The following is a 27,291-nucleotide window of genomic DNA, read 5'->3' as shown; positions in this document are numbered from 1 at the left end:
CCATCCCGTGCTGTGGTGGAAGTTGAAGTATCCTTTTAAGCCATGCTGTTTCCAGCCAGCTTGAGCTCTTTTCGTCGTTCGTTACACACAACTAGGTAAAGCTCATGTCTGTGGGTAACTAGTCAAACTAGCCATTCATAGCGAAATACCTTAGGGAGATGTGTGCTACGGTAGTTAATCATGTAGAAATGAGTAACTGGAGTGTCCCTTGCCAGCACGGGGACACCACATTCCTTGTCTATCCACTCTGTCATATGCATTCTCCAAATCCATGAAGGCCACACACAACTTCTTTCCCTTCTCTAGAAACTTTTCCATAAGAATGAATATCTGATCTACACAACCTCTTCCCTTCCTAAAACCTCTTTGTTCTTCTCCAACTATATAATTCCTCATATTTCCCTTACTTGGTCAATAAGTATCCCACCATATACTTTTCCTCTTACACTAAGAGGATAAATGCCCCTATGAATACCACGCACTTCTTTTTTCCCTTTTCCTTTGTTCATTCATTCATTCATTGCCAGACGCCATGTATCCCAGACGGGGTGGCCAAGGGCTTAGAGTTAATTGTTTTACAGGGAGGGGCACTAATCCTCCACCAACCCCACTTGACACGTAGGGATGCCAACAGCATCTGGTGTTCCCAGGCGGTCACCCATCCAAGTACTAACCAGACCCAACGTTGCTTAACTTCGCTGATCGGATGGGAAGCGGTGTACTCAACGTGGTATGACCGTTACATGGGGATAATTATACCTGACTTCCCTTCCTCCGGGACTCTATCTCCTCCCAGGCCAGTCTGCACATCTTCCATATCCATTGTATTATGTACTATCTCTCCCCCATGCTTCAGCATTTCACCACACTCTCCATCAATTCCTGGGGCTTTCCCCAATTTGACTTTCTTCATTGCTTCCACTACAGTACTTCTATCCAATTGATTTCTTCCTCTCTTCTCACCTCCCTCCTTCTCCCAGCTGTTCCCCAGCCACTTACACTTGCATTACTTTCATTCTCTAATTTCAACAGTTCATAAAGTGTTCTTTCCATTTACTCACTTTTTCTTCTTTCTCCACTAGCAGTCTACCATTGTTATCTTTCACTCCCCAACTTACTTCTTTATCACCTTGGGCCAAGGAATCTTGTTCATATAAGTTAGTTGTTTTCCAGGGAGGGGCACTAACCCTCTGCCAACGCACTTGTTATTACATAGAGAACATGTGTTGGTTGGTCATAAGGTTACCACCCAGTGTTGTAAATGATTTCTTGGTTTACAGGAAACCATTTGGCTTGCCACTCATTGTAGAGCTACCCTAAAATAGAGTACCACTACACCAAGTGGGTGGATGATGGGCACCCCCACCTACCACATAAATAATACTGTAATAATAATTATTATTATTTGTGGTAGGTGAGGGTGCCCATCATCCACTCACTAAATGTAGTGTTGCCTTATGGTCTCTACACTGAATGACAAACCAAATGGCTTCCTGTAACCCAGGAAACCATTTACTAAGCTGGGTGGTAACCATTCAGTTCAGTTGATAGGTGAGGAGTATTGCCTTTTCCTCGGCACTCCTCTTGTCAATTAATTTTTCTAGTTTATTATTTTTCTTGTATTTAGCTCGTGTTTTGCTCGTGTGTCTTTTGTTTTATTTTGTTTTGTATTTTTTTCTATTCTTTGCTATTTGTTAACGTATTCCTCTTTCTTTCCTTAATTTCTCTCTTTTCCTCCATATATTATATAAATAGTCTTTTGTTCTTCCTATATTTTCTTCACTAAACAGTAATTGTCCTATTAAATTGTTTTCATTTTCTATATAAGGCTGTTGTAGGTGTTCTTCCTTATTCCTGTCTTCCTGATACAATGGGCACCATAATAAAAAGTGTTTTATGTTCTCTTCTGCTGCCCCGCACAAATCACATTTAATATTGCCCCCTGAAAATCTCTTCCTATCATTTAGTGGTAAATTATTTGTTCTACTTTTATATAATATTATGGATGCTATGGTATTATCATATATTTTTTCTTCTTTTATATTTGATTTATAATTTTTATAAATTTCCAGACTCTTTTTTTCATTTATTTCTTTCTTCCATTGAGATGAGTCCCAGTTCTTTACTTTTTCTTTGATGTCTTTAATACTAATATTTTTTACTGATTTATTTTCTAATCCTATTTCTCTCATGTATGTTTTTACTGTACATATCCACTGGTCTTTTCTACTTTCCATCTTTTCTTGCATTATTCTTTTAATTAAGTCATTTTTACCTTCTTCTAGTCCATATTTTAAGTACTTGATATAACCTTCCATTATTCTGCTCTGCATACATGATGCCCCTATTTCTCCTCTTAGTGTTGGTATCTGAGCATATCTTGGTGCCCCTAAGATGTATCGGTAAACGCTGTTTTCAATTCTTTGTAGTTCCTCTATTTCATTTTTTGTAAATTCTAGTATATTTGCCCCGTATAGTATAGTTGGGAGTACCACACTTTTCCAGTAAGTTTTGCCTATTAGTACCTTATTGACACTTTGGGCTATAATTGTGTATGTGATGTTTGCCATCTTTTTAGCTTTTTCAATTATCCGTCTCTTGTGCACTCTAAAGCATCTTCTCTGGTCGTTTATTGTAATTCCTAAATATTTGGTTTCATTTGTTACCTCTATCTCTCTTATTTTTTCGGGTTTGTTTTTCATGTTAAAGATCAGGATTTTACTTTTTGTTTTATTTATATTTAGCCCACACTCTTCTCCTACTGTAATCTTCTATTGTATGAGCTAGTAGCAGCCCGTCATCTGCAAAGAACAGTGCTGCTATTTTAAATATTTCATCCTTATACCCTGTGCCTTCTTTTTCCAACCTGTTTATTATATAGTACGTTATCATTTTAAATATTGTGGTTGAGCTTGTGCATCCTTGCCTTATGCCACTATTAATCTTTATTTCTGTTTTATTTTCTTTGCCAAATTCTATTGTTGTTCTGTCCCCTGTATAAGTGACCGCTATTACCTCTATTATATCTTCTTGTACCTTGTACTCTTTTAGTATTTCAATCATTTTTTTCCTTTTTACTGAGTCATAAGCTTTTGCAAAGTCTACTGATATTACTACTAGACTCTTTTTCTGCTCATAAATTTTGTCTATACAATATTTTAAAATGAAAAGGTTATTTTCAATTCTTCCTCCTTCAGTAAATCCATTTTGTGTTTCCTTTATTTCATTATTATTCCTTAGATGCTCTTCTATTCTATCTTTTATGACAGTTGACATGAATAATTTATACGAGATGTTAGTTAACGCTATTGGTCTTAATTCGTTTGCTTTTGGTCTGTTTACTTTTGGCACCATCATAGTTCTTGATTCTTTCCATTCTTTTGGTACCTTTCCTTTATCTATTATTTCGTTAAAACACACTGTCATTGTGTCCATTATCTTGTCACTTTTTATTAGGATTTTATATAATTCTGGTTTTAGCATGTCTGGTCCCGGTGCTTTCTTATTTTTTAGTTTCTTTATATTTTCTCTCAGTTGTATTGTTGTTACTACTGGTTTTTCCATGTATGATGTATTCTTGGTTATTGGTAATGCCATGTCCATATGTTCCCCTAATTGTTGCGTGATTGTTATTATTTGTTCATCTGTATTTTCATTATTTTGTCTTTTTATCTCGATTTTTCCAGCTTTATTTCTGCTGGCTATCCATTTGTACTCATTTTTTTTCTCCTCATTCCACACCATATCTATTCCATTTTGTTGTCTGTTGTATATTTTTGACCAATATCTCTCTATTTCTGTTTTGATATTTTCTTTTTCTAACTCTTCCCCATTTTCGTTATATATCTTTAATTCCCTTTCTTCTTTTCCTTTTTTCTTTCTTAATTTATTTATATTTTCCCATAATTTTTTGCTTCTATTTTCTCCATGGGTTATTTCTTTTGTTATTTTTACTTCATGAATGGTTATGGCCTCTTTTATTTCTAGCTGGACCTTTTTCTTTTGTTCATTATATAAAACTTTATTCCTCTCTTTTTCTTCTTGTGTTTTAGCATTCCTTGTAAGTCTATTATAGTACTTTCGCTTTTTTATTCCCTCTCTAATACTTTTATTCATCCAAGGTTCTTCTTTTATTTGTCCAGTCTTATTTATCCTCCTTCTATATTTTGATGTAAGGTTTTTGTCAGCACTGTCTTTGATTATTTTATTCAACTTTTCCATATTACTTATGACCTCTGTTTGTATTCTCTGTTCTATTTCCTTTATATACTCCTTAACTTTTCCTCCCTCTGTTTTGTAGTAGGTACTCTCTTCCCTCCCTTTTTTCTTATGATTTTTATTCGATCTCCCCTTAATCTTAAGTTTTATTTGTATTAAATTATGGTCTGATAGATCAAATATTTCTTTTTCCTCATCTATAATCATTTCCTGGTATACATCATAGAATTTAGCTGTTACTAGTGCAAAATCAATTACACTTTGTTGTTCGTTTTTGCTCCACGTCACTTCCCCTATACAGTCTAGATCATCATTTAACATTATCAAGTTGTACTTCTCCATCCATGCTGCTTGGTGTTATAGTGGGTAATTACGGTGCTTCAGTCGGCTTGAGTCTCCGTAGGTTTATATCCAAGGGGTGTTTGGAGTTTATTGTTCACAGTGCCACTCAGGGAAGAGACTGGTCACTCATTTTAAATATCAGGACCAACATGCCTAACCCCCAGTTCCTATGCTCCTCATGGGGCAACACAGGATTAGATGATTGATGGATGGATTATGATTATTATTATTATTACGTGTCAAGTGGGGTTGGTGGAGGATTGGTGCCTCTCCCTGTAAAACAATTAACTCTGAGCCCTTGGCTACCCCGTTTGGGATACATGGCGTCTGGCAATGAATGAATGAATGAATTATTATTATTATTATTATTATTTATTATAATATTTATTATTATTATAGTTTTTATTATTGTCATCATCATCATCCTGCAGCCTAGACTTTGGCATCTTTTGACCCTAATTGTGGCATTCTTTGGCCCAAACCTTGCCGTTCTTTGGTCATAACCTTGGCATTCTTGGGCCCAACCCTGAGCACTGAATGTGATTTTTGCACATCTAAGAGTGATAAATGTAAAATGTGGCTAGAATACCCAGTTTTAGGGGTATTTTTCATTATGTATTTAGCCAGTTGTGACTGGTCATTTTTGCCTGAAATATCAGGATAGAATAGTTTATCCCCAGACCCCTGCACACCAGGTGGGGTAGTATTGATGTAATGCAGTTATGTATTACAGTGAAATGCATACTCATACTTATTCTAAATACTAATAATGTTTTCTCCCTGCAGGTGCTTACAGTGGTATTTTAGGAGCCAACAGTACAGATTTCTCTGGTCTGAAGCCCTGCTGTGCTATTCATGTTGTGGACCACAGACACTAAAAAGATCACTCTACAGCAAAGCCAGGATGAAGGCGCATATCAGTTATTCATGTTGCAATACACTGTCTATGAGGGAATTAAATTACAGTATACAAAAATGTTCTTGGTGTTTTTTTCACAAAGCCAGCAGTTTAAACACTCAAAAGAAATTCAATACCAGACCAGGTAAAGAAGCTCTGGAGGAGAATGAGCAGGTAACAAATCTTGGTATGAATACTGAAAATAAGCCTTGTAAAAACACTGATGTTTCTCGCAGTGAAAGAGTCCCAGCCATGTCAGCATCAGACAGTATTCCATCTGGTGATACTGAGAGCAAATGTGACAGCAAAATGACCAGCAGAAAACTACCTGCAAGAAGTGACCAGATTCCAGTGCTCTCGTCTGTTAAAAAGGATAATACAGGCACCATAGAAACTCCACAGCTGCAGTCAAGAGTTCAGCGCTACTTTTTGTGGCGATATTCGTGGTACTTGAAGAAATTTCAAGAGTCCCTGAAACATGAGATGCCAGACACTTTTAAAATGTTCCACATCTTCACAGTTGGTGTAAAAGAATTTGTCATTGACTTCAAGTAAGTGTTTTTTTCTGTTAAACATCCCTAGGGTTAATTTAGTTAAGTGAGTCATATTTGCAATAGTGTATTAGTGTTATTATGTATCAGTGCTGAATGTGTAAGGCTAAACTGTAAGTAAAAACCTGCAGAAGTAGGATTGGGCTTGAACTTCACAGTGTATATATAACTCGGCACCTCTCTTCACCTTCAAACTTGTTCACATGTATCCTTTGCACCACCCTATCTATATAGGTATGCATTCTGTCAATGTGACCATATTGTTTAAGCTATATATATATATATATATATATATATATATATATATTTTATTTATTTTTTTATTGCCAGACGCCATAATCCCGTAAGGGGTGGCCATTTGACTTTGAGTTATTTGTTTTACGGGGAGGGGCACTAACCCTCCACCAACCCACTTGCTGACACGTAGGGAGCACGTATGGTTTGGTTATATGGTTACCACCCAGCGTTGTAAATGGTTTCATAGCTTACAGGAAACCATTTGGCTTGTCACTCAATGTAAAGACACCTGTAAAGGAAACAAAAGCAATAAGAAGTGACAGGAAAGATGGGAGAAATAGGACGAGAGGAGGACAGGTACAGAAAACGAATGATAAAGGCTAAGGAAGAAGTAGGCAGCGCTACATCAAGTGAGTGGATGATGGTCGCCACCACCTACCACTATATATATATATATATATATATATATATATATCTGCCCTTTCTGCTCCATCCTTCTTTCCTTCCAATCTCTTCTGTCTTTCTTTCCTTTATTCTTTCCTTGTCCTTCTGCATACGGGTGACTTTACACTCCCTCTTCTGTCCTTCTTTCCTTCATTCTTTCCACTTCCTTCAGCCTGTGGGTGACTCTACACTGAGTGACAAGCCAAATGGTTTTCTGTGCACCAGGAAACCATTCACTATGCAGGGTGGTAACCATATAACCAAATTTAGGTGCCTAGTGGTTTAATGGGTAATTATTGCGCTCCAATCGGATTGAGCTGGTGAAAGTTTATATCCAAGGGGTGGTTGGAGTTGATTGCTCATGTAATGCCACTCAGGGATGAGTGAGGCTGGTCACTCTCATCTTAAATGTTGGGACCAACTGCCTAGCCCCGGGCTCCTACGCTCCTCATGGGGCAATGTAGGATTGGATGATGGATGGATGGATGGATATATATACAGTATATATATATATATATATATATATATATATATATATAGTGGTAGGTGGTGACGACCATCAGCCACTCACTTAATGTAGTGCTTCCTACTTCTTCCTTAGCCTTTTATCATTCTTTTTCTGTGCCTGCTCTCCTCTCTTCCTATTTCTCCCATCTTTCCTGTCGCTTCTTATTGCTTTTCTTTCCTTTACAGGTGTCTTTACATTGAGTGACAATCCAAATGGTTTCCTGTAAACCAAGAAACCATTTACAGTGCTGGGTGGTAACATATAACCAAACCATACATGCTTCCTACGTGTCAACAAGTGGGTTGGTGGAGGGTTAGTGCCCCTTCCCGTAAAACAAATAACTCAAAGTCAAATGGCCACCCCTTACGGGATTATAGCGTCTGGCAGTAGACATATATACTGTATATATATATATATATATATATATATATATATATATATATACAGTAACCTCTCAAATAACACAAGCGTTAGGTTCCTGGAGAGGTTGTGTTAGTTAAAAACACGTTTTTTAAACATAATTTTCCCATAAGAAACAGTGGTAATATTGGGGGTTACGTTCCTGGACCCTGGGAAAGTCTACCCATTTGGGGAGTTATGCTACTTTAAACTTAAAAGCAACAATATTAATTTGAAGGAAAATCCACATAAAACACTAAAACAGTATATCTGGGGAGAAATAAAAAACATTTGAGCCCTAGTTGGGCCGAAGTGTTGTTTACATCTCCCCAAATACATACTGTTTTAGTTTTTTACGTGGATTCTCTTTCAATTCTACTTCATTCACGGCATTGTGAAAGTTCCTCAACATTATTAATGCATTGGTAGGTCATAAAAACATTACAGTAAAAGCAACATTTTCATTACAGTAAGTAGATCACAAACAATAACAACACAGCCTCACTTCATCTATGCATCACTCGTCTGCTGCTGTCCCTCCTTACCCCTCTACCCCACCTCCCGCCGCTCCCCACCCTAAATTTGTTGTCCCTCCTCGCTCTGCTGTCCTTCCTCTTCCTCTTCCTCTGACTCCCGTGCTACTGGTGATGAAGATAACTCCCTTAGGTTTTCTGTCTTCTTCATAAAGAACTGCTCTATCTTGGTCTGAGTGGTTTTCTTCTTTCTGTTCTGCGCATCAAGTTGTAACAGTTTAGATCTACCATCACTTTCCTGGCCAAATTTTGTCCGAAAATGAGCCAAATTGCTCAGAATGGGGCCAAACTTCATTTTCGAATATTATAGTTCGAATAAAACCAGTTTAAGCAACAGACAAATAAAAAATTGTATTCATGCATAAACTGCCACACACGGTCTATCAGCTCGGGACTGTCCAAGGCGCGCGTGGCTAATTTGAAACCATCACGTACATGAAAAGTTGTGTTTAATTGAGAAACCCTTGTTAGTTAAACATACTGTACTTCCTTAAATATTTGCTCGTGTTAAAATGAAAATGCGTTTTTTAAACTCGTGTTAGTTGAGAGGTAACTGTATACATATATATATATATATATATATATATATATATACGTACACAGTATATATACACTCAATCCTCGTAAATCGCGGCAATTTGGGTCTGGACCACTGCCGTGATTTACGAATTCTGTGATTTATGAATAATAACTCTGATGTGAAAAATTAATATGGGTCTGGACTTTGGCCAGCCCGCCCCCAGAGCACCCTACCTACACCTATCTAGGCACCATCAAACACAAACATACAAGTTTAGGAATATTCAGTGCATGTATTAAATAGAAATAAGCCACATTAAGGGATTTCACCTTAATCCTATGACGAAATTGCTTAAGTGAATGGATTGGGGTGGTGTTGGGAAGAACTTAGAACCTCTCAGCACTTATTCTTCCCAAACTCTTTCACCAGCTTTGACAACTTCTCTCCCCTCTCAACACGACGAATGAGCTCCAAACGTTGACTGTACAACAACTGCGGCAGCTTCTTGACGCCATACTGCTTAAAGCGCTTCATCGGGGGGTCGGGAGGGGTCATGGCAGGTAGGTGGCGGGGGGAAGTTGCACAAAAAAGGCAGGTAACTCTCGTACTCCATGGTGATGGTCTGTAGTGTGCGGACTGGCGGGACAAGAACAACAACAACATGGCGGCATTAGTATGAACATATGCCACCAGGGATGTGCGGTGATTGGTTGTTTCGTTTTCGTTTTCGTTTTTAAAGGCTCCAACATGCTTGCATGTGTCGGCCTTGGTCACCTAATGGCGGCTATCCACGCTGCACGATCCATTGCAGCCTCCCTGTTCAGTCCCTTAACCCTAAGGTCACACTTAATGACCTCGTCCCATGTCTTTCTCGGTCTACCCCTCATAACCCCACCCCCAATATTAACACTTCTCACCTTCTTCACCCAATTATCATCCCCCATCCTCTCCACATGTCCAAACCACCTCAATCTACCTCTCCTCATCACAACACCAATACACTCCAGTCCCATCCTACCTCTCAACTCTTCCATTGTAAACCCAGCCCCTGCAGGCCTTGGACGCAGGGACGCACTGCACATCCACCTAATCATTGTCGTTTCTGTACATCTGAGCCGGCGAATATCTTCCTCCTTCACTGCCCAGGTCTCACTGCCATACAGCATTACACTCCTAACACATGCTGCATACAAAGACCCCTTAGCACGTAGGGAGAGCCCTCTCAATGTCAGGAGAGGCAAGAGCTCCCTGAACTTCTTCCAACCACTTCTCACCCTAGCCACAGAGCTAGTTCCAGCCCCACCTCCAGCACACAACATGTCTCCCAAATAACAAAACTCTTCCACACACTCAAGAGATTCACCAGCAGGTTCAATCCTTTCACGTCTGACAGTCTCCACCTGCTCACCCCGGCACGCCGTACACATAAAATCAGCATTATCTTGCAGTCTACCTCTGATACCACTACATCTCTTATGCACCCATTTATCACACACACCGCACAAGATGGAATTACTTCCCACGCCCTTGTGGCAAACTGCACATGGCCACTCTCCCTCGTCTTTGACAGTACCGCCACCAACCCTAGATATCATCACTTTTGTTTTATCTGCATTTACCCTTAAACCCTTTTGCCCCATACCATCTCTCCACTTCCTAAACCTTTCCTCTGCCTCCCTTTCATTCTCTGCAATCAACACCAAATCATCAGCATACAACAACTCCCACGGGAGTCCGTTTCTAAAGTCACGTGAAAGGGCTTCAAGTACCATGATAAACAACATGGGACTCAAGACTGACCCCTGATGCACACCAACATTCACAGAAAACTCATCACTCAAATCTCCATTCACTCTCACCTGGGTGTGAGCACCCACATACATGGCCATAACCACCCTAACCAGCCACTCCTCCAAGCCAAGCTTTCTCATTGCCCACTTCACCACCTCTCTAGGGACTCTGTCAAAGGCCTTTTTCAAATCAACAAAAACAAAATAAAGATCCCTTCTCCTACCAATATATTTTTCCTGAAGCTGTCGAACAATGAATATGGCATCAGTGGTCCCCCTACCTGGCATAAATCCAAACTGCATCTCATCAATATTCACTCTTTCTCTAATCATACCTTCTAAAACTCTCTCCATTACCTTCATTATCTGATCTAAGAGCTTTATACCTCTATAATTTCCTCTTTCCAGGGCATCACCCTTTCCTTTATACACATTTACAATTACACTCTTCAGCCAATCATCTGGGACAACACACTCATAAATAATCCTATTTTATCAGGTCAGTGACTAAACTCACCCCTATATCGCCTGAGGCCTTCAACATTTCGGCAGTCAACCCAGACACACCTGCTGCCTTCCCCACCCTCATCCTGCCTATTGCCTCACTCACAGTAGCAGTATCAATCAAAGGCCAAGGGCCAGACACTGGATCTGCTGGCTCCAAACCTTCCCTGTCCCAGTCAAACTCCTCATTCAACAACCGATTATAATGCTCTCTCCATGCATCTTTAATATCCTCGCTGTTCACCACTACCCTTCCTTCATCATTCTTCACACACTGCTCACCTATGATATCCCGATTATCCCTGTTCACCTGACCTGCCACCCTAAATATATTTTTCCTTTCCCCATGATTTAGGTTATCAAGTAATTGTCTCTGTGACTCAGACTTTGCCCTGTATACCTCTCTTCTAGCCCTACGCTTGGCAGCCAAATATTCCTCTTTGCTACCACCCTTCTTCCATTCCCGGAAAAGCCATCTTTTCTCCTTAATTGCAGCTTTTACACCCTCATCCCACCACCAAGTTACTTTATGTCTTGGTGGTCCTCTTGTCCAGCCGCATGTTACGTCAGTAACTCTCAAGAAATTGTTCTTGAGGGCTCTGTACTGTTCATTAACGCCCCTGTCTACAGCTCCCTGTTCAGCCACCACTCTCCTCAACTCGCTATAGAAGGCATCCCTTACTACTTGGTTTTTCGGCTTCCATATTTTCCTCCTAGGTACATAAGTCCTCATTTTCATCACTTGTTCTTTAAGCACCATATCACAAATCAATAGTTTGTGCTGCTGCACACACTCCTCACTTCCTATAACTTTAACATCCCTCACTAACCTCCTATCGGCCTTCCTAACCAGAAAATAATCTATCTGACTGCTATTTCCCCCAGACTCATACGTAATTAACCTACTGTCTCTTTTCCTAAAATATGTGTTGCACACAATCATGTCCGTTGCCTCCCCAAACTCGAATATCCTTTCCCCTTCTGCATTCCTTAACCCATATGCACATCCCCCATGCACTCCTTCATAACCTTGTGCTGCTTCACCTACATGACCATTTAAGTCCCCTCCCAAAATCACTATCTCATCATCCCGCATACCACCCACTACACGTATTAAATCATTCCAAAATCTATCTTTCTCTGATTCATCCAATCCTGCCTGTGGAGCATATGCCGATATAATCGCAGCTATCTTTTTTTCCAACAGAATTTTCACTACCAATATCCTATTGCTTACTCTCAAAACATTCATAACATATTCCACCCATTTCTCCGCAACCATCACACCAACGCCTCCATATCCGTCTGTCCCCTCCTGCCAAAACAACTTATAGCAACAGTCCTTCCCAACAATCTTTCTGGCTGATCCACCCCTGTATCGTTGGGTCACGATTTTCAGTTTGAATGCCGCGGTTTACGGTTCTCCTTGGAAAAGGCCCACTTGGGTGCCTAGGTCCGTGATTTTCGTGACAACAGTGATTTAAGGTTGCCAGCAGTCTGACGGCCACCTAGCCGTGATTTACGAATCCGTGATTTATGAACACACAATTTACGAGGATTGAGTGTATATATATATATATATATACTGTATATATATATACACTCTATATATATATATATATATATATATATATATATACTGTATATATATATATATATATATATATATATATATATATATATATATATATGTATATACTGTATATATTCTCCATTCTGTGCATTCCATGCATATTCCTATTGTCCCATTTCAACAGCCCTCAGTCTTGATTTTTCACATCCATCCTCATACCAGTCTCTCATACATTTATGTAGGCACTAACACCATACAGTCCTCTTATGGTCTCTGTTGGCAGCCTCCTGTTTTGTATCAAGGCCAGCATTACACAATCCACCTCTCCTCCCTGTCACTTTGCACTACTCCCTCTACCTATTTACCTCTATTTCATTTTACTGTCCCCACATAAACTATTCCATATATCCATGTGTCAGATTCACTAATACATCAAAATAAGAAAATACTTGAGCTGTGTATGCTGGGGGTTTCACTAGACTTTTTCACCAAGTCCTCAGATAGCAGCCATGTGAATACAGTACAGTGTACTGTATATATATTTCCATTTCTCTGTACAGTACCGTACTGTACGTATTTATTTAGATTGTTATAACTGATTTGTGTTCAGAATTTTAATTTGTATGTGCAGAGACTTCATTAAGGTGTTGATGTTGCTGAGCCTGCCTGGGTGGCATCTGGACTCTCTGAACCATCACCAGCTGCTGTTGTACCACCAAATGCCTGGGGACATGATCAGGGTCTTCCCAGTCCTCCTCCTGTCATCACTACCCTTTGGACAGAATATTGCCTTTCCTATTGGGTAAGATGCATTTTGTACTGGTTGGTCTGTTGGACAAAATAATAGGGGTTTTTAAAGGGTAAGAAAAAGAGTACCACAATGTGTAAGGTGGTGGCTCATTACATTGGTTGACTGATTGTCTGTCAGGTGAATGGGACATGAATCTACTGGAATGTAACTAAAAATAATACATGCAGATAACTAGGCCTGTGAGGTGAAGCCAAGATTCTGGAGGCTTCAATTATGCTCATTTGACTGAGTATGCTGTTAATAGTTCTCCCAATTTCACACTTGATAAATGTAAAAACCCTTATTTTAATAGTGCTAGGTTAAACAGTTAAACTGATTCTCACATTTTCCGCAGGTATTGGTTCCCTCGCCATCTCTTATGCAGACATTTTTGGGATATTCAGCAACGGCATGAATTTGCAGTCATGGGACTTAAACAACGACTGTTCAATGCTCGGCCAGTCTTTAGGTGTGCTAATTCAAATAAAATATCTTTGTTAACTTAAAATCCTTTTCAGTTTAACTGGTTTTCTCATTAATTTGATCAACTTTATCATCACTTTGGTATGGCATATAAATTTCTCCAAGAAAGCATGTCTGTGTCACTGTCATCTGTGTCACTGTCATTGTGTTGATTGGGATCATCATTACTGAAAGCTTGTTCCCTCCTGGGAACCCCCAAACAGGAGAAGGTCATGACAGAACCATCTCCAAGCTGCTTTATGCTCATATACCTCTCTCTCAAGCACTCTTTCTCTTCCTTCTCACTCATCAATATACTGCTCCACTCTCCTTTTCATACCATGTAAGGTTTGGTTCTACCAACATTACTCTTCATCTCGCTTTCACAAAATGTCCAAATCACATCAGTGTATTCCTTTTTATCAAGTCAATCATTCCACATCTCGCTACTAATACTCTTTCTTTGATTCCATCAGACTCTGATATTTCACAGTTACTTACACAACCCATCTTTCTTATGCCTGCATTTGAAATTTATTCAAGAATTACAGGGTAAACAATTTTTTTTTTTTTACGTCATGATCCCTCTTTAGTTTTTAAAGCATAGCCTGTTTTGATTCATTACAGTGGACGGGATTTTTTTTTTTTTTTAATGCATATAATGTGGGAAGCAATTCTCTGCCTAGGTATGGGGGAGGCGGTGGCTGAATCGGTAGAGAGGCGGCCTGCAGTCCTAATGGACCCAGGATCGAATCCCGGCTGGGGCAGGGAACAGTTTAAGGATTTGAATTTCCTAAAAGGCAGACTTTCCTGATCTACCAGATGACCCGCCGACATGTCGTAAAAATACCCCCGCTAATACCAATACACCAGTCCTGTATGAGACAGCCCTAGCATGTATTCAATATGGACGGTGGGTGTTAGCGCCGAAGTGGTGACATGTGGAGGTGTAGGAGGACTACTGGGCCTTGGGATAGGTGACTGCCCCCAAGAAATAGGCCCAGAGTTGGACACGTTAAAAAAAAAAAAAAAAAAAAAAAAAGGCATACCAGCTACAGTTTCAAAGGCCTTAGTGGTGGAGTGAGTATGTAGGTGTCAACTTGTATAAGGCATAGCAGCTATAGTTTCAAAGGCCTTGGTGGCATGAGTATGTAGGTGTCAACTTTTTACTTGAATTCTCTCTTCTCTTTGAGAATGGCCTGTTCCAAGGCTGTTTGCTTGCCTCTAAACCCCAGTACTGGGTCAGGGAATGAGATATTACCCCTGAAACTGCACTAAAGCATCTCAGGAAAGTTGGTGATGCTGGATGGCATGCTTGTGAGACTGAAATGTAGGTGACTGACACAAATTGTGTCCAACTCTTTCAAATGGCAGTTCTTAAGTAAATCCTGTTCAGAAGTGTCTGGCAAGCTGACCTCGGCAGGCTGTGGCCTTCAAGTAGGTCTGGCTCTAAGATAAGCTACAACACAGAAGTTATTTCTTGCCTAAATGTTCTCCTTCTTCCCCCATTGCCTCTCTGTTTAATCAATTTTAACTGCATACCTGAAGTGAGGCCCATTTCTAGAGGGCCAGATCTCCAGTGAGGATATTGGAATCTTTAAGGCAAGACTCTTCCTAGGTGCAATACCATGTTGTCTCATTATGCCAGGACCCCCAGTGTTGCTGTCTGACTTAATATTGTCTAGCATGGAAAAGCTTTACAAAGAGCTATTAATTTCAGAGTCAGCATAGTTGAAATTGGATCGTGTGACTCCTTGGTGGTGTACAGCTAGTTTGGGTAGAATGGGTCTGTCCATGGTTTAAAGAAAATAAAGGTGACTCAGATATTCAGGGGACACTCATAGAATTTATGAAATGGTAACTCAGGTATTGGTCCGGACCTTCCCTGTATCTTGGCTTCGTTTCTGGAGCTCTTGTGAATGCATGATGGTGTCTGGAACTTACTTAGTACCATCACAGCTTTCCCACAATTTCCCCATTTGTTGCTCTCAGGCAACCCATTTGCTCTTCTTTCATTCACTTCACTATCATACATTCTCTGTCAAATTCTTGCTCTCCATTTACTTTACCATTTGTAAGGGAAAAGTTCTGATATTTTGGAACACATCCCAGACATGTAATGAGGACTCTTCCACTTTATTCCAGGTCACTCCAGGCTGCGCTTTCAACCATAGCTGATGAAGAGGAGCAAGATAAGTGCAGGGAAGTGTTCTTCAAGCTTGGCTCAGGAATTCACCCAAGCACAGATGAAATAATATCACTAATACCATTATTTCGAGGTGATCCTTTCCATATCAGGAGTATATGGGTGAATCATGTGGTAAGGTTACCCTGTAGTGCACAAAAAATTTAGACTATGTGGCAAGTGGGCTGTGCAGTGGGAGGTGGCTTTTCCAGTGCTCTTGCAACTTTAGTTTGTATCTCAAGCTCTTAGGAGGCAACATCTCATTGCAAAGTCCAATTCATGTATTGTGCCTTTTTCTTTGCAAGAAAGAAGGAACCAAAGGCTAGATGCCCACATTGTTCCTTCCTAGAAAGATTTATCATTGTACCTCCTTGTCATTGAACCAGTATGCCCTTGATGGTTCTCCCACTTTTGTTCTTTCTCATTATATTTATTTATTTATTTTTAAATCCTACCTTACCTCATCTTTAGGTCAGAGAGAAAAAAAAAATGATGATGATGATGATGAACAAACTCACACCTTCCCTCCCACTTCTTCCTGATCATGTAAGTGGGTTTCAAATTAAGAAATCTTCATTATTCTCCAGTCTTGTATATTGGTCATTTTACATGCCTGATTTTGGGAGATTATACAGTACCCTTGCGTCCAACACGGTAATATTGTCATGCATGGGTCCCATGTTGGACCAAAAACGTGTTGGACAAACAATAGAGCTTATGGGGAAAAATGAATTATGTCAGCAACCCTAGGAAAAGTCACTCTATATATCTACCATATACCTATACATATATTAGTACTGCTGTAATTATAGTGAATGGTACTGAACTATGAATGATAACTAACCTTTTAGGATAATGTTGGTTGGTTCATTATGAATGGAAAGTGGTATCCGAGGCTGTAGGTAGTCCTATTGGGTTCCCGGAGGATGACTGCTGGTGTCACTAGCGGGTAATGGCTGCTGCTCCTCCTTAACCTCCCTCATAAATCTTTCGAAATTCCTCTCCCGTTTCTTCTGCCTCTCGATGAATTCTAACTTGGTGGCCTGAGGGAGGTGCCGCGACTTCTTGGGGTTCTCAGAAGACTTCCTAGGCATCATGAGCTGAGTAAAATGCAGTAGCAAGGGCAGAAAATGCAGCAAGAAAAAAAGCACCATCCAATGCGAATTATGCGACTGAGTGGCGCTGTGGCGGGAGAAATTTAAACAAAACATTACATGAGAGCATAAGCGTTTTTCATTGGGCGACATCACGATCACGTCACGATAGTGGAATTTTTGATTGGCTGTCAGCGTCACGGGAACATCCAGTATGACTGTGTTGGACCAGAGGTGATCGTGCTGGAGGCGAACTCTGCGGATTTCGCCCACTTCTCGGAGCTCCATCCGTGTTATGCTTACGCATCCGTTTTACAGTATTTAAATCGTACTAATTTTTTGCTTTCCATGCTGGACGCGAATCGTGCTGGACAAATACGTGTTGGACGCAGGGTACTGTACAGTCTTCACTCATTTGTCAGTGGGTTAAGGAACAAGAACATTCACAAATAGTGATTTTCCACAGCTATGTTTTACCCACTCCATTAAAGGCCTAAAGAGCTGTAATTTAACAGTATAATGGCCTAATGACCTGAATTTCCACCAATGTTTAACCCACCCCTTAAAGGCCTAAAGAGCAGTAATTTAATTATATAATGACCTAACAACACTTATAGTGAATTTCCACAACTCTGTCGGATATATTTATGTGAAGCTACAGAATGTGGTGAAAGTTTTTGGCATATCAGATAGAGTCAGGATTCCAGGGGCTTGAATGATGAGTGAATGGAAGCGTGGCCCATTGAATTGGGCAAACTTGGGCTGTCTGGACATTTCTACTCCTCACCTTGCCTTAGGGTGGGAAATGAGGTCCTGATGATGATATTTAGCCCACCCCTTAAGGCTGAAAGAGGCATAATTTAATTATCTAGTGGCCTAAAAATCCTTTTGGTGCTCCATATTGCCATCAGATGCCAGAATTTACTTGTTTTAAAGTGTATTTTGAGATGATTTAACAACACAGATACAGGTCATTGGTGGTAAAACCTGTTAAATCATAAAATATTGTGCAGTTTGATATGGATGTGTCCCATAATGGTGTCCCCACATATCATCAGACATCATAATCCATTTACTGATCATCACTGGACCTAGTCACGTCATAACTTTATATTTTCTGGCATATAAGATTAAAAAAAAAAATAGAAGTAAAGAAAAGGCCCGGAAAAATTGCCCGGGGTGAAATATGTTCAAGCTCAGGGACAAAGGTAGGGTTCCAATTATTGGGCATGCAGTGGTTTCATTGCTGCAGATGGCATTTTCTGGAAGTAATATAGTGTGACGCAAGTGTTATAACTGTATGATTATCACATATGCCTTTGAATAGGTTTACAGAAGAAGCAAACCATTCTGTGCTTGTAAATTCCCTAATTCAGAATGCAGCACTGTATTGAAGTTTCTGAAATGGACACAGTAAGGTAATGCTGCTGACCTTCAAGTGACCAAGCATAGCAATTTTTTTTTTTTTCCTGGATAATATGGTAAGTAACAATCAGATGTTAAATTATCAATAAACATGTGATGTTAAGTGCAAATAACAGTATTTGTCACACATGATTGTTGTTTATGTGTTACTAGTGGCGGGCGGATCCAGCTGTAATGATACTTTTGATGTGGTAGTTTCATCACTGTGAAACTGATCCACTAATATCAGTCAACTGGTTCAGCAAAATCAGCCAACTTTATTCTGACCCTATTCATTGGTTCAAATAAATATGTAAATTTTCTGCAATGATTATTATGGGTTGAAAGATGATTGACTTAGAACATAGACAGAACTTGACACCTTGAAATACCAGTCTTAAACTTGCTTACAATTTAATTGGCTCACATTACTTAAACACCAAGTTTAGTTACATACCCTTATCATGGAAGTGGACTGAATTTACCAAAACATTGAGGTTAATTTATTGACCAGACTTGCAAAGGTATGAATAAAAAACACTTTTAGCTCATTCCTTCACCAAGTACTACATGGTGCTGTTTTTGTGTAGTAACCAGCCTTACCATCCACTCACTCGATGTAGTGCTGCTCTCGGGTGTCTGTCCTTTCCTTCCTTCCTATTCTGTCTTTCTTTCCTTGTCCTTCTGCCTGTGGGTGACTTTACACTCTCTCTCTTGTCTTTCTTTCCTTCATTCTTTCCTCTTCTTCTGCCTGTGGGTGACTCTACATTGAGTGACAAGCCAAATTGTTTCCTGTACACCAGGAAACATTTACTACACTGGGTGGTGACCATAGAACCAAATTATGGCGCCTGGTGGTTTAGTGGTTAATTAAGGTGCTCCAATCGGATTGAGCCGGTGAAGGTTTCTATCCAAGAGGTGGTTGGGGTTATTGTTCATGTAATGCCACTCAGGGATGAGTGAGGCTGGTCACTCTCATCTTTAATGTTAGGACCAACATGCCTAGCCCTGGGCTCCTATGCTCCTCATGGGTTAGGGTAGGATTGGATGATGGATGGATGGACCAGCCCTTACTACTACAACTGGAATGCAAAGGGTTCTTGATTTTCATTATTTTGGTAAGTTTTTCATATACTTACTAAGCCTTAAAGCAAATGCAAGCACTGTCATACCCTTGATGGATGCTTCTCAGCAGTTATGGGCATTTACTGGACTGCAAAGGTTATACAAGGCATAACCAACAAATAACTGAAACTGCCAAAAGTGAACTCACAAGAAATGAGCAGTGACTAATAATGGGGACAGGGCCAAGAACAGGGATGAGGACCTCAAAAATTCTACCAAATGATGCATCATTGTTTGATTGCATAAGATGTGTAATGACAATATTTTTGTATTAGATAATGATGTATTTTGGTTCATTGCATTAGGGCTTTACTGAAGTTTTCCTAATGTTTCTGTGTGGTGTTGTAGTTAATTTCATTACTTAATACTGTACCAGTATTGCTGTGACTGTGCTGAGTATAATGTTTAGAGCTTGGACCAGACCAGATTACCACAATGAAATTAGCCTGAATTAGTACTGTAACCCACTAGACCATGGTGGCTTACTGCATCCATAGTTACTTATGAACACTGTGGTAAAGGAATGGGCAAATTCTCTTGACCCCAAGCCTATTCATACTTACTATAGAACTGAAACAGAGTCGTGGACCTTAATTCCTATAGTTATTGTAGTCTGGGGCAATGTTTGGGTGCTTTCCTTGTCAGTCACATACATTATAAGGGATGACACGAGAGTGAAGCCAGAGTGGGTTTTGAACTGAGTAATCAGCTGATAGTTGTAAGAAACATAAATGTCATCTGTGATGTATAAGTAAAAGTAATAATAATAAAAAATATATTTTCTTTAGAATGGACTGCTTCGTCTGCATGGACGATCAGTGTGGGGGTTCCGGCGGAGGCGGCTGGAAGATCACGCACGAATACTGCACTGTATGGATGCAGCTCTGATTTCAGAAAAACTGTTCTCATTCTCTCATGACAATCTCAAGACTGTAAGTGTACTTTCACCCTTCATGCACAACACCTATATATCCATGTGAACTTATGCCACACTTAGCATTATTATTGAAACTGAATATGTAAAGGTACAGTTTGGGAAGGCCTCTGATATATGGTGGTCAACAGTAAAATACTTATGAGGAGAGGAACTAGTTAGAATTTACAGTACTTCACTTTACATAACAGTACTTTCTATGAAGTAGAAAGATCAAACATCTATGCTTTTTTACTATGTATGTCAAAACATGTAAAAAATTAGGAACTGGTCAACACTATTACATATTCAGTTTTAATGATACAGCTATTAGTCTCTTACTTTGTGGTAGGTGATGCCGACCATCATCTGCTTGCTTGATGCAGTGCTGCCTACTTCTTCACCTTTATCATTCTTTTTCTGTGTCTGCCCTCCTGTCTTCCTATTTCTCCCATCTTTCCTGTCACTTTTTATTATGCTTCTTTAATTTTCAGAGGGCCTTACATTGAGTGACAAGCCAAATGGTTTCCTGTACATCAGGAAACCATTTAGAATGCTGGGTGGGAGTGTCTTACTTTACAATTCCAGCTTGACCATATTGCATCAGATATCTTAGACTTGGAGAATGGGATCTTTGCAGGTTGGTTGAGTTTCATAAATGTTGTGGTTGGCATGGGCTGGAAATTAATGAAGGTACTGTATAGTACAGATGAAAGAGATGGCGGTGTAATGGAAAAAGATTAATGGAATATCATAAATACTGTACTTTGAAACTGTGAAACAAAAGAAAGAGGTGTAGATAGGAAACTTAAAGTAGTGTGACTGAAGCAAGGAATATGGCTGGTTCTGTTAAAATCACCCAGCAGTTCATAATTTTTTAGGATTGTGTACCATACAGCAGTTGCTCCTTAATTCCATGCCCCTCCTCCACCCTCTCCTCTCTTCCCTTCATCAGATCCAGTAAACTCTCAGTTATCTGTCATCGCAATATCAGGCCCAACACAATATCTGGCACTGCTGGCTGGGTTCTATTACAGCAATATCTGGTGCTGAAACAGGACATAACCTGTGGTTCTGTGCAATATCCGGCATTAACCCATTAACTGCGCATGGCGTTTTTTTTTTAGGTGTCCGTGGTGCGCAGACATAGGGGTAAAAATGAAATTTCCCAAAGGCCAAATTTTGTCTTAGGAATTGAGAGAACACATCCCAATGTATATAGTACCGAAATATTAGCTCAATATTTACTTTGGTAAAGCCATGGATGAACATCGAAGTATCTGATTCCCTATTGGAATGTATGGTTTTCGTTTTCTTTTTCGGTTTCGGCTTCAGTTTTGAAGGTTCAAACATGCTTGCATGGGTCGGCCTTGGTCACCATTGCACTATATTCAGAATTCACCCGCACAGCCAGGGCTGTATTGAGCAGTCACACTCGGAACAGCCCAGGCTGCATAGAGCAGTTAATGGGTTATGGTGTATCAGCTGGCTCATGATCCATAGCCAGCCAGCGCTGTATTTCTGTACTGTATCATTATTTTATTGTGTTTTATGCTTAGTTTTCATCTTTTACTCATGGGAAAGGTTTTAGGATAGAGGGCTGAGACGGATAGTGCAATATCCAGCCCAACGCCGAATGTTAGCCAATGGGGGGGATGCTATGCAATAATTGGTGTTTCACATTATTCGGCATAGGGCTTGGCTGAATTACAAAGGATAATTGACAGTTTACTATATATATTTGAGATATATATGATAAAAATTAAAATGTACCCATCCCTTGCAACATATACTTTGTTAAAAAAAATTACAATCAAAATGCTATTAAAATATTCATAAACACCAACAGTGTCATAGACACCTACATGTGATCATAAACACCTCCATAATTATGATATAAACACCACTGCACAGCATGATTATAAACACCACTATACCACCTTGCTGTGTGGTAATAAACACCACCACACAACATATTACAGTAATAAACATCATCACACCACATGATAATAAATAGTACCACATTACCCCCTGGGTGTAGGGAGGTTTTCAAGAATACTTCCCCAGTATCCCTGCTTGTTGTATGAAGTGACTAAAAGGGTTGGTGGAGGGTTTGTGTCCCTCCCCAGAAAACAGCTAACTAAAAAGACAAACAAGAAGCCTCGGACAAGGACTGACCAAAAGATGACGACCAAGGACCAGACAAAGGAGATGGTACAGATCGTGACGTGGATTGTAAGGGGTGCAAGTGATGAGGTGAAAGAGAGAGAGATTGTCCAGGTGCTTGAGGGTGCGAAAGTGGATATATGTGGAGTAACTGAAACTAAATGGGGAGGTGAGAGTGTGAGAGAATGGGAGTATGGATGGGGTATATGTGCAGGAGTAGGTGAGAATGAGAGGGCAAAAGAAGGAGTGTGTATTGTTGTGAGTAAAAGATGGAAGAAGAACATAGGAGAGTATGGATCAGTTGGCTCAAGGATTGTGTGGGTAAAATTGAAAGTGGGAATACAAATGTGGGCGATTGTGTGTGTGTATGCGCCAACGCAAGATCGTGCAAGCAGAGTGAGAGAAGAGTTCTGGACAAATGTAGAAGTGTGCATGGAAAAGTTTGGAAGGAATGAGAGAGTGTTTTTGATTGGTGATATGAATGGTAAAGTAGGGAATGTGAAGGAGGATGGAATAGTTGGTGACTGGGGTGTGCCTGCTGAGATAGATGAGAATGGCAGTTCGTTAGTGGACATTTGTGCCGGGAGGGGGTTGGTGATAGCCAATACCCTCTTCAGGCACAAAATGATCCACAGGTATACATGGCGAGTGATGAGAAGGGTGGGTGGTGAACTGAATGAAAGGAAGGCAGTGATTGATTATGTGTGTGTGGATGAAAGGATGCAAAGATGTGTAATAGATGCAAGAGCTTATAGAGGTTGGAGGAGTGGACCTTCTGACCACTACTTGGTGATGGCCAGAATCAGGATCCAAGTAAGATGGAGAAATAGAAGAAGGGAAAGATGGGAGGAAGGAGTAGTTGCACGGGGATTGGAAAGGTTACAAGAGGATGAGAAAAAAGCAGGATATAAGAGAGAAGTGGAGGAACGATTGGGTAAATATGAATTGGAGCAGATGGGGGACATGGAAGGTGTGTGCAAGATTTTCACAGAAGAAATATGTGCAGCATGTGATGTGGTGTGTGGGGTGAAGGGAAGACGGAAGGGGGTTCAAGGAACAGCATGGTGGAATGAAGAGGTGAGACAGGCTGTGGCACAAAAAAAGAAAGCATACAATGAATGGATAAGAAATAGGGACGTGGAAGAAGTTGAGAGGCGGAAAAGAGAGTTATATGTATAAAGGAAGAGAGAGGTGAAAAGATTAGTATGAAAGAGTAAGAAGAGAGTGGATGAGGAATTTGGAAGGAATTTGAGTGTAAAGTGGAGGGACTTTAAGAAAATGTTCTGGAAAGAGGTGAAGAGAGTAAGACAGGGTTGCAGTGAAGTTAGCAGGGGAGTAAAAGATAAAAATGGTAGATTACTAGTGGAGAAGGGAGAAAAAGTGAGCAGATGGAGAGAACACTTTAAGGAATTGTTGAACATAGAGGGTGGAAGTAATGCAAGTATAAATGGCTGGGGAATGGCTGGGAGAAGGAGGGAGGTTGGAAGACAGGAAGAAATCAGTAGGATAGAAGTTGTGGAAGCAATGAAGAAAGTCAAATTGGGGAAAGCCCCAGGAATTGATGGAGTGTGTGGTGAAATGCTGAAGCATGGGGGAGAGAGAGTAGTAGAATGGATGTGGAAGATCTGCAGATTGGCCTGGGAGGAGGGTAGAGTCCTGGAGGATTGGAAGTCAGGTATAATTATTCCCTTGTACAAAGGAAAAGGGGAAAAAGAAGTGTGTGGTAATCATAGGGGCATTTTTCTTCTTAGTGTAATAGGAAAAGTGTATGGTAGGATACTTATTGACAGAGTTAGGGAAAGAACAGAGGAATTAGTTGGAAAAGAACAGATAGGCCTTAGGAAGGGAAGAGGTTGTTTAGATCAGATATTCATTCTTAGATCTTTAGTGGAAAAGTTCCTAGAGAAGGGAAAGAAGTTGTATGCGGCTTTCATGAATTTGGAGAAAGTATATGACAGGGTGGATAGACAAGGATTGTGGAAAGTATTAAGAATATTTGGAGTAGATAGGAAGTCGTTGAATGCTGTGAAGAGTATGTATGACGGTGCTAATGCTGCAGTGCGTGTGGATGGTGAACTGAGTGAATTTTTCTCTTTGAAGGTTGGGTTGAAACAGGGATGTGTCATGTCTCCATGGTTGTTCAATCTGTACATGGATGGAGTAATAAAAGAGGCACAAGGTAGGGTAGTGGATGTTGGAGTGGCCCTGGTGAGAAAGGGGAGTGTTTGGAAACTCCCTGTACTGTTGTTTGCAGATGATACTGTGTTGTTGAGTGAAGACGAAGAGGAAAAGGCTTGGTGGTTGAGTTTGGGAGAGTGTGTAAGAAACGGAATCTAAAGGTGAATATAGGGAAGAGTAAAGTAATGGTCTTTGAGAGAGGTGAAGTCAGTGAATGTACAGTGAGGTTGGATGGTGAGGAATTGGAAACTGTGAGTACATTTAAGTACTTGGGTAGTGTGATGAGTAAGAATGGAAGTTTGGAGGGTGAAATGCTTGAAAGGGTACAACAAGGAAGAAAGGTTGCAGGTTCCTTGAAAGCAGTGATAAGAAACAGGGAAGTGAGCTTGGAAGTGAAAAAGTTACTACATGACAGTATTGTGTTACCAACTCTAACGTATGGAGGTGAAGCTTGGCGTAGTTGGAAGGACACAAGTCAAGAGTGAGAGCAGTGGAAATGAGTTATTTAAGAGAAGCCTGTGGAGTAACATGGAGAGACAGGCTGACAAATGAGGATATAAAGGAGCGTTGTGGTGTGGATGTGGATGTGATAGGAAGCATTATGAGGAACACACTGAGGTGGTTTGGCCATGTGGAGAGGATGGAGGATGAGAGACTGACGAGGAGAGTGTATGTGAGTGAGGTGGAGGGGGGGAGAGGGAGGGGGAGGCCGAGGATGAGATGGAGGGGTGGGGTGGAGAGGTATATGAGAGAGGGGGGTGTGAATTGGGAGCAGGGCAGTGAAATGGCGGGGGACAGGGCAGTGTGGAGGCAATTTGTTTGTTGCCACCCCGTACGGGATTGAGGCGTCTGTTAATAGATAGATAGATAGAAAGCACATGGTCATTAACACATCTATATTGTCATTACTACCATCACACTGCAGTCATAATCAGCACCACACCACATTGTCATAAACATTACTTTGCCACATGGTTGGAAATCCCTATACATTGTCATAAATAACACCATATCCCTAAAGGAGGATGGTGGACTGTAGGAAAAGGGCAGCTTCGGCCTGCAATCAATCAGGTTCACGTCCAGATGAGCCTGGGGTTGCAACATCAGCTACTACCACAGTGCTTTTCATTTTCTTTGGGGGATGAAAATCAAAGAAGAATGGAAACTTAAGGTGCAATATCCTTCCCTCATGTGCCATATGAAATAAAAGTGTGTTTCCATTGCCTGTACAAAGAGGAGGGGTTTCAAGCCTCCTCTTCCATTTTCTTCTTAGCTACCTTTTATGACTATTGATAGTTTTTTTTTAGTTACTAATTGACAAAAATACAGTAATATGTAAGTTATTCTAATAATGTAATATATCTCAACAGTGCTTGTTTCTGCGTGGATTGAACCCAACGAACATGAGCACAAGTGCCATGCAGGAGTACATGGAGAACTGGCTGACAGTGTCCCAAGCATTGGATCCATCATGCTACTCACTACTCCTCCACTTGCCCATTTTTCTTGCCTACAACCAGCCATCTAATATTATTCTCATATATTAGTGACAAGTACAGTACCTTTAACACTGAACCTGATACAGAAATGCTACTCATACACTGTAGCCACTAAGCAACAGAAATGTGACGAATGTTGTGTTAAAATGGAAAATTCTTTAACTTTACCCTGCAATGATTTATTTATATACTATATATATTTCTTATTAATTTGCAGTACCAGACACATAAGGTAGCAAGTACCGTACCATGGAACTCTTCATAGTGGGGCTCTGTTAATAAACTTTGATGTGTTCTTGACAAACATGGTAGTTGTTGTTGTGCAGCCATTATCTGCTAGCTCCAGGCCCCTGTGTCCTTGATGGGGCAGTAAAGGATTAGATGATGGATGAATGGATTATCTGCTTACTAATCTTACATCATATATTACTGAATATATCCTAAGAAAGCTATGTATACATATTTCCGTTAATAATGCAGTTGGTGACCAATAATGAATATGATTATAGTGGACAGTTTATATCACTCTTCACAATTGTAATAGAACAAAAGCTGTGATGGTAAATGCTTTAACCCTTTTGGGGCATGATTATGTACTTCTGATGTGTGTGTGTATGTGTGTGTAAGGAATGTGTGTGGAGTGGTGTGCTTTAACTCCTTAACCCTGGGCTCAGGGCTCGGCAGCTAACCCTCCTAGCCTGGGATAATCAGTGATTTATGCCCTGTTTTCAAATATTTGCCCCCAAAAAACCTACTTAACCTAGAGTCAAAAACTAAACAGGAGATGAAAGTACAAACTTTGGCTATGCGATGACATTATCAATAGACCGGTAGGTAGGCAGTCAACAGTGGGGGGAGGTGGGGAAAACAGGTGACCAAAACCACGGTACAGAGACAATGGGACAACAGTCTGCGACAGGCAGGTGATGGTGGAGGGTAGCAGAGGGGAGGAAGTCAT

General features: G+C 40.3%; 1 protein-coding gene and 1 non-coding gene across 2 annotated transcripts; one reads left to right on the top strand and one right to left on the bottom strand.

Moving 5' to 3' along the window:
- Positions 1-27,291, top strand: LOC145410798 (LETM1 domain-containing protein 1). The gene is made up of 7 exons (XM_080280911.1): positions 1-95; positions 5,347-6,009; positions 13,149-13,319; positions 13,663-13,776; positions 15,915-16,089; positions 20,366-20,509; positions 26,205-27,291. Exons 1-7 carry the CDS (start codon positions 43-45, stop codon positions 26,379-26,381), a joined length of 1,497 nt encoding a protein of 498 aa, XP_080137037.1. The 5' UTR covers positions 1-42; the 3' UTR covers positions 26,382-27,291.
- Positions 626-744, bottom strand: LOC145410877 (5S ribosomal RNA). Its single transcript, XR_013899329.1, has one exon. It is a non-coding gene; the product is annotated as a 5S ribosomal RNA (ribosomal RNA).

This window comes from Coenobita brevimanus, chromosome 86 (genome assembly GCF_032717465.1).
Source record: "Coenobita brevimanus isolate Jiangsu-jjx chromosome 86, ASM3271746v2, whole genome shotgun sequence".
Lineage (NCBI taxonomy): Eukaryota > Metazoa > Arthropoda > Malacostraca > Decapoda > Coenobitidae > Coenobita > Coenobita brevimanus.
This window is presented reverse-complemented; position numbering and strand designations above follow the sequence as displayed.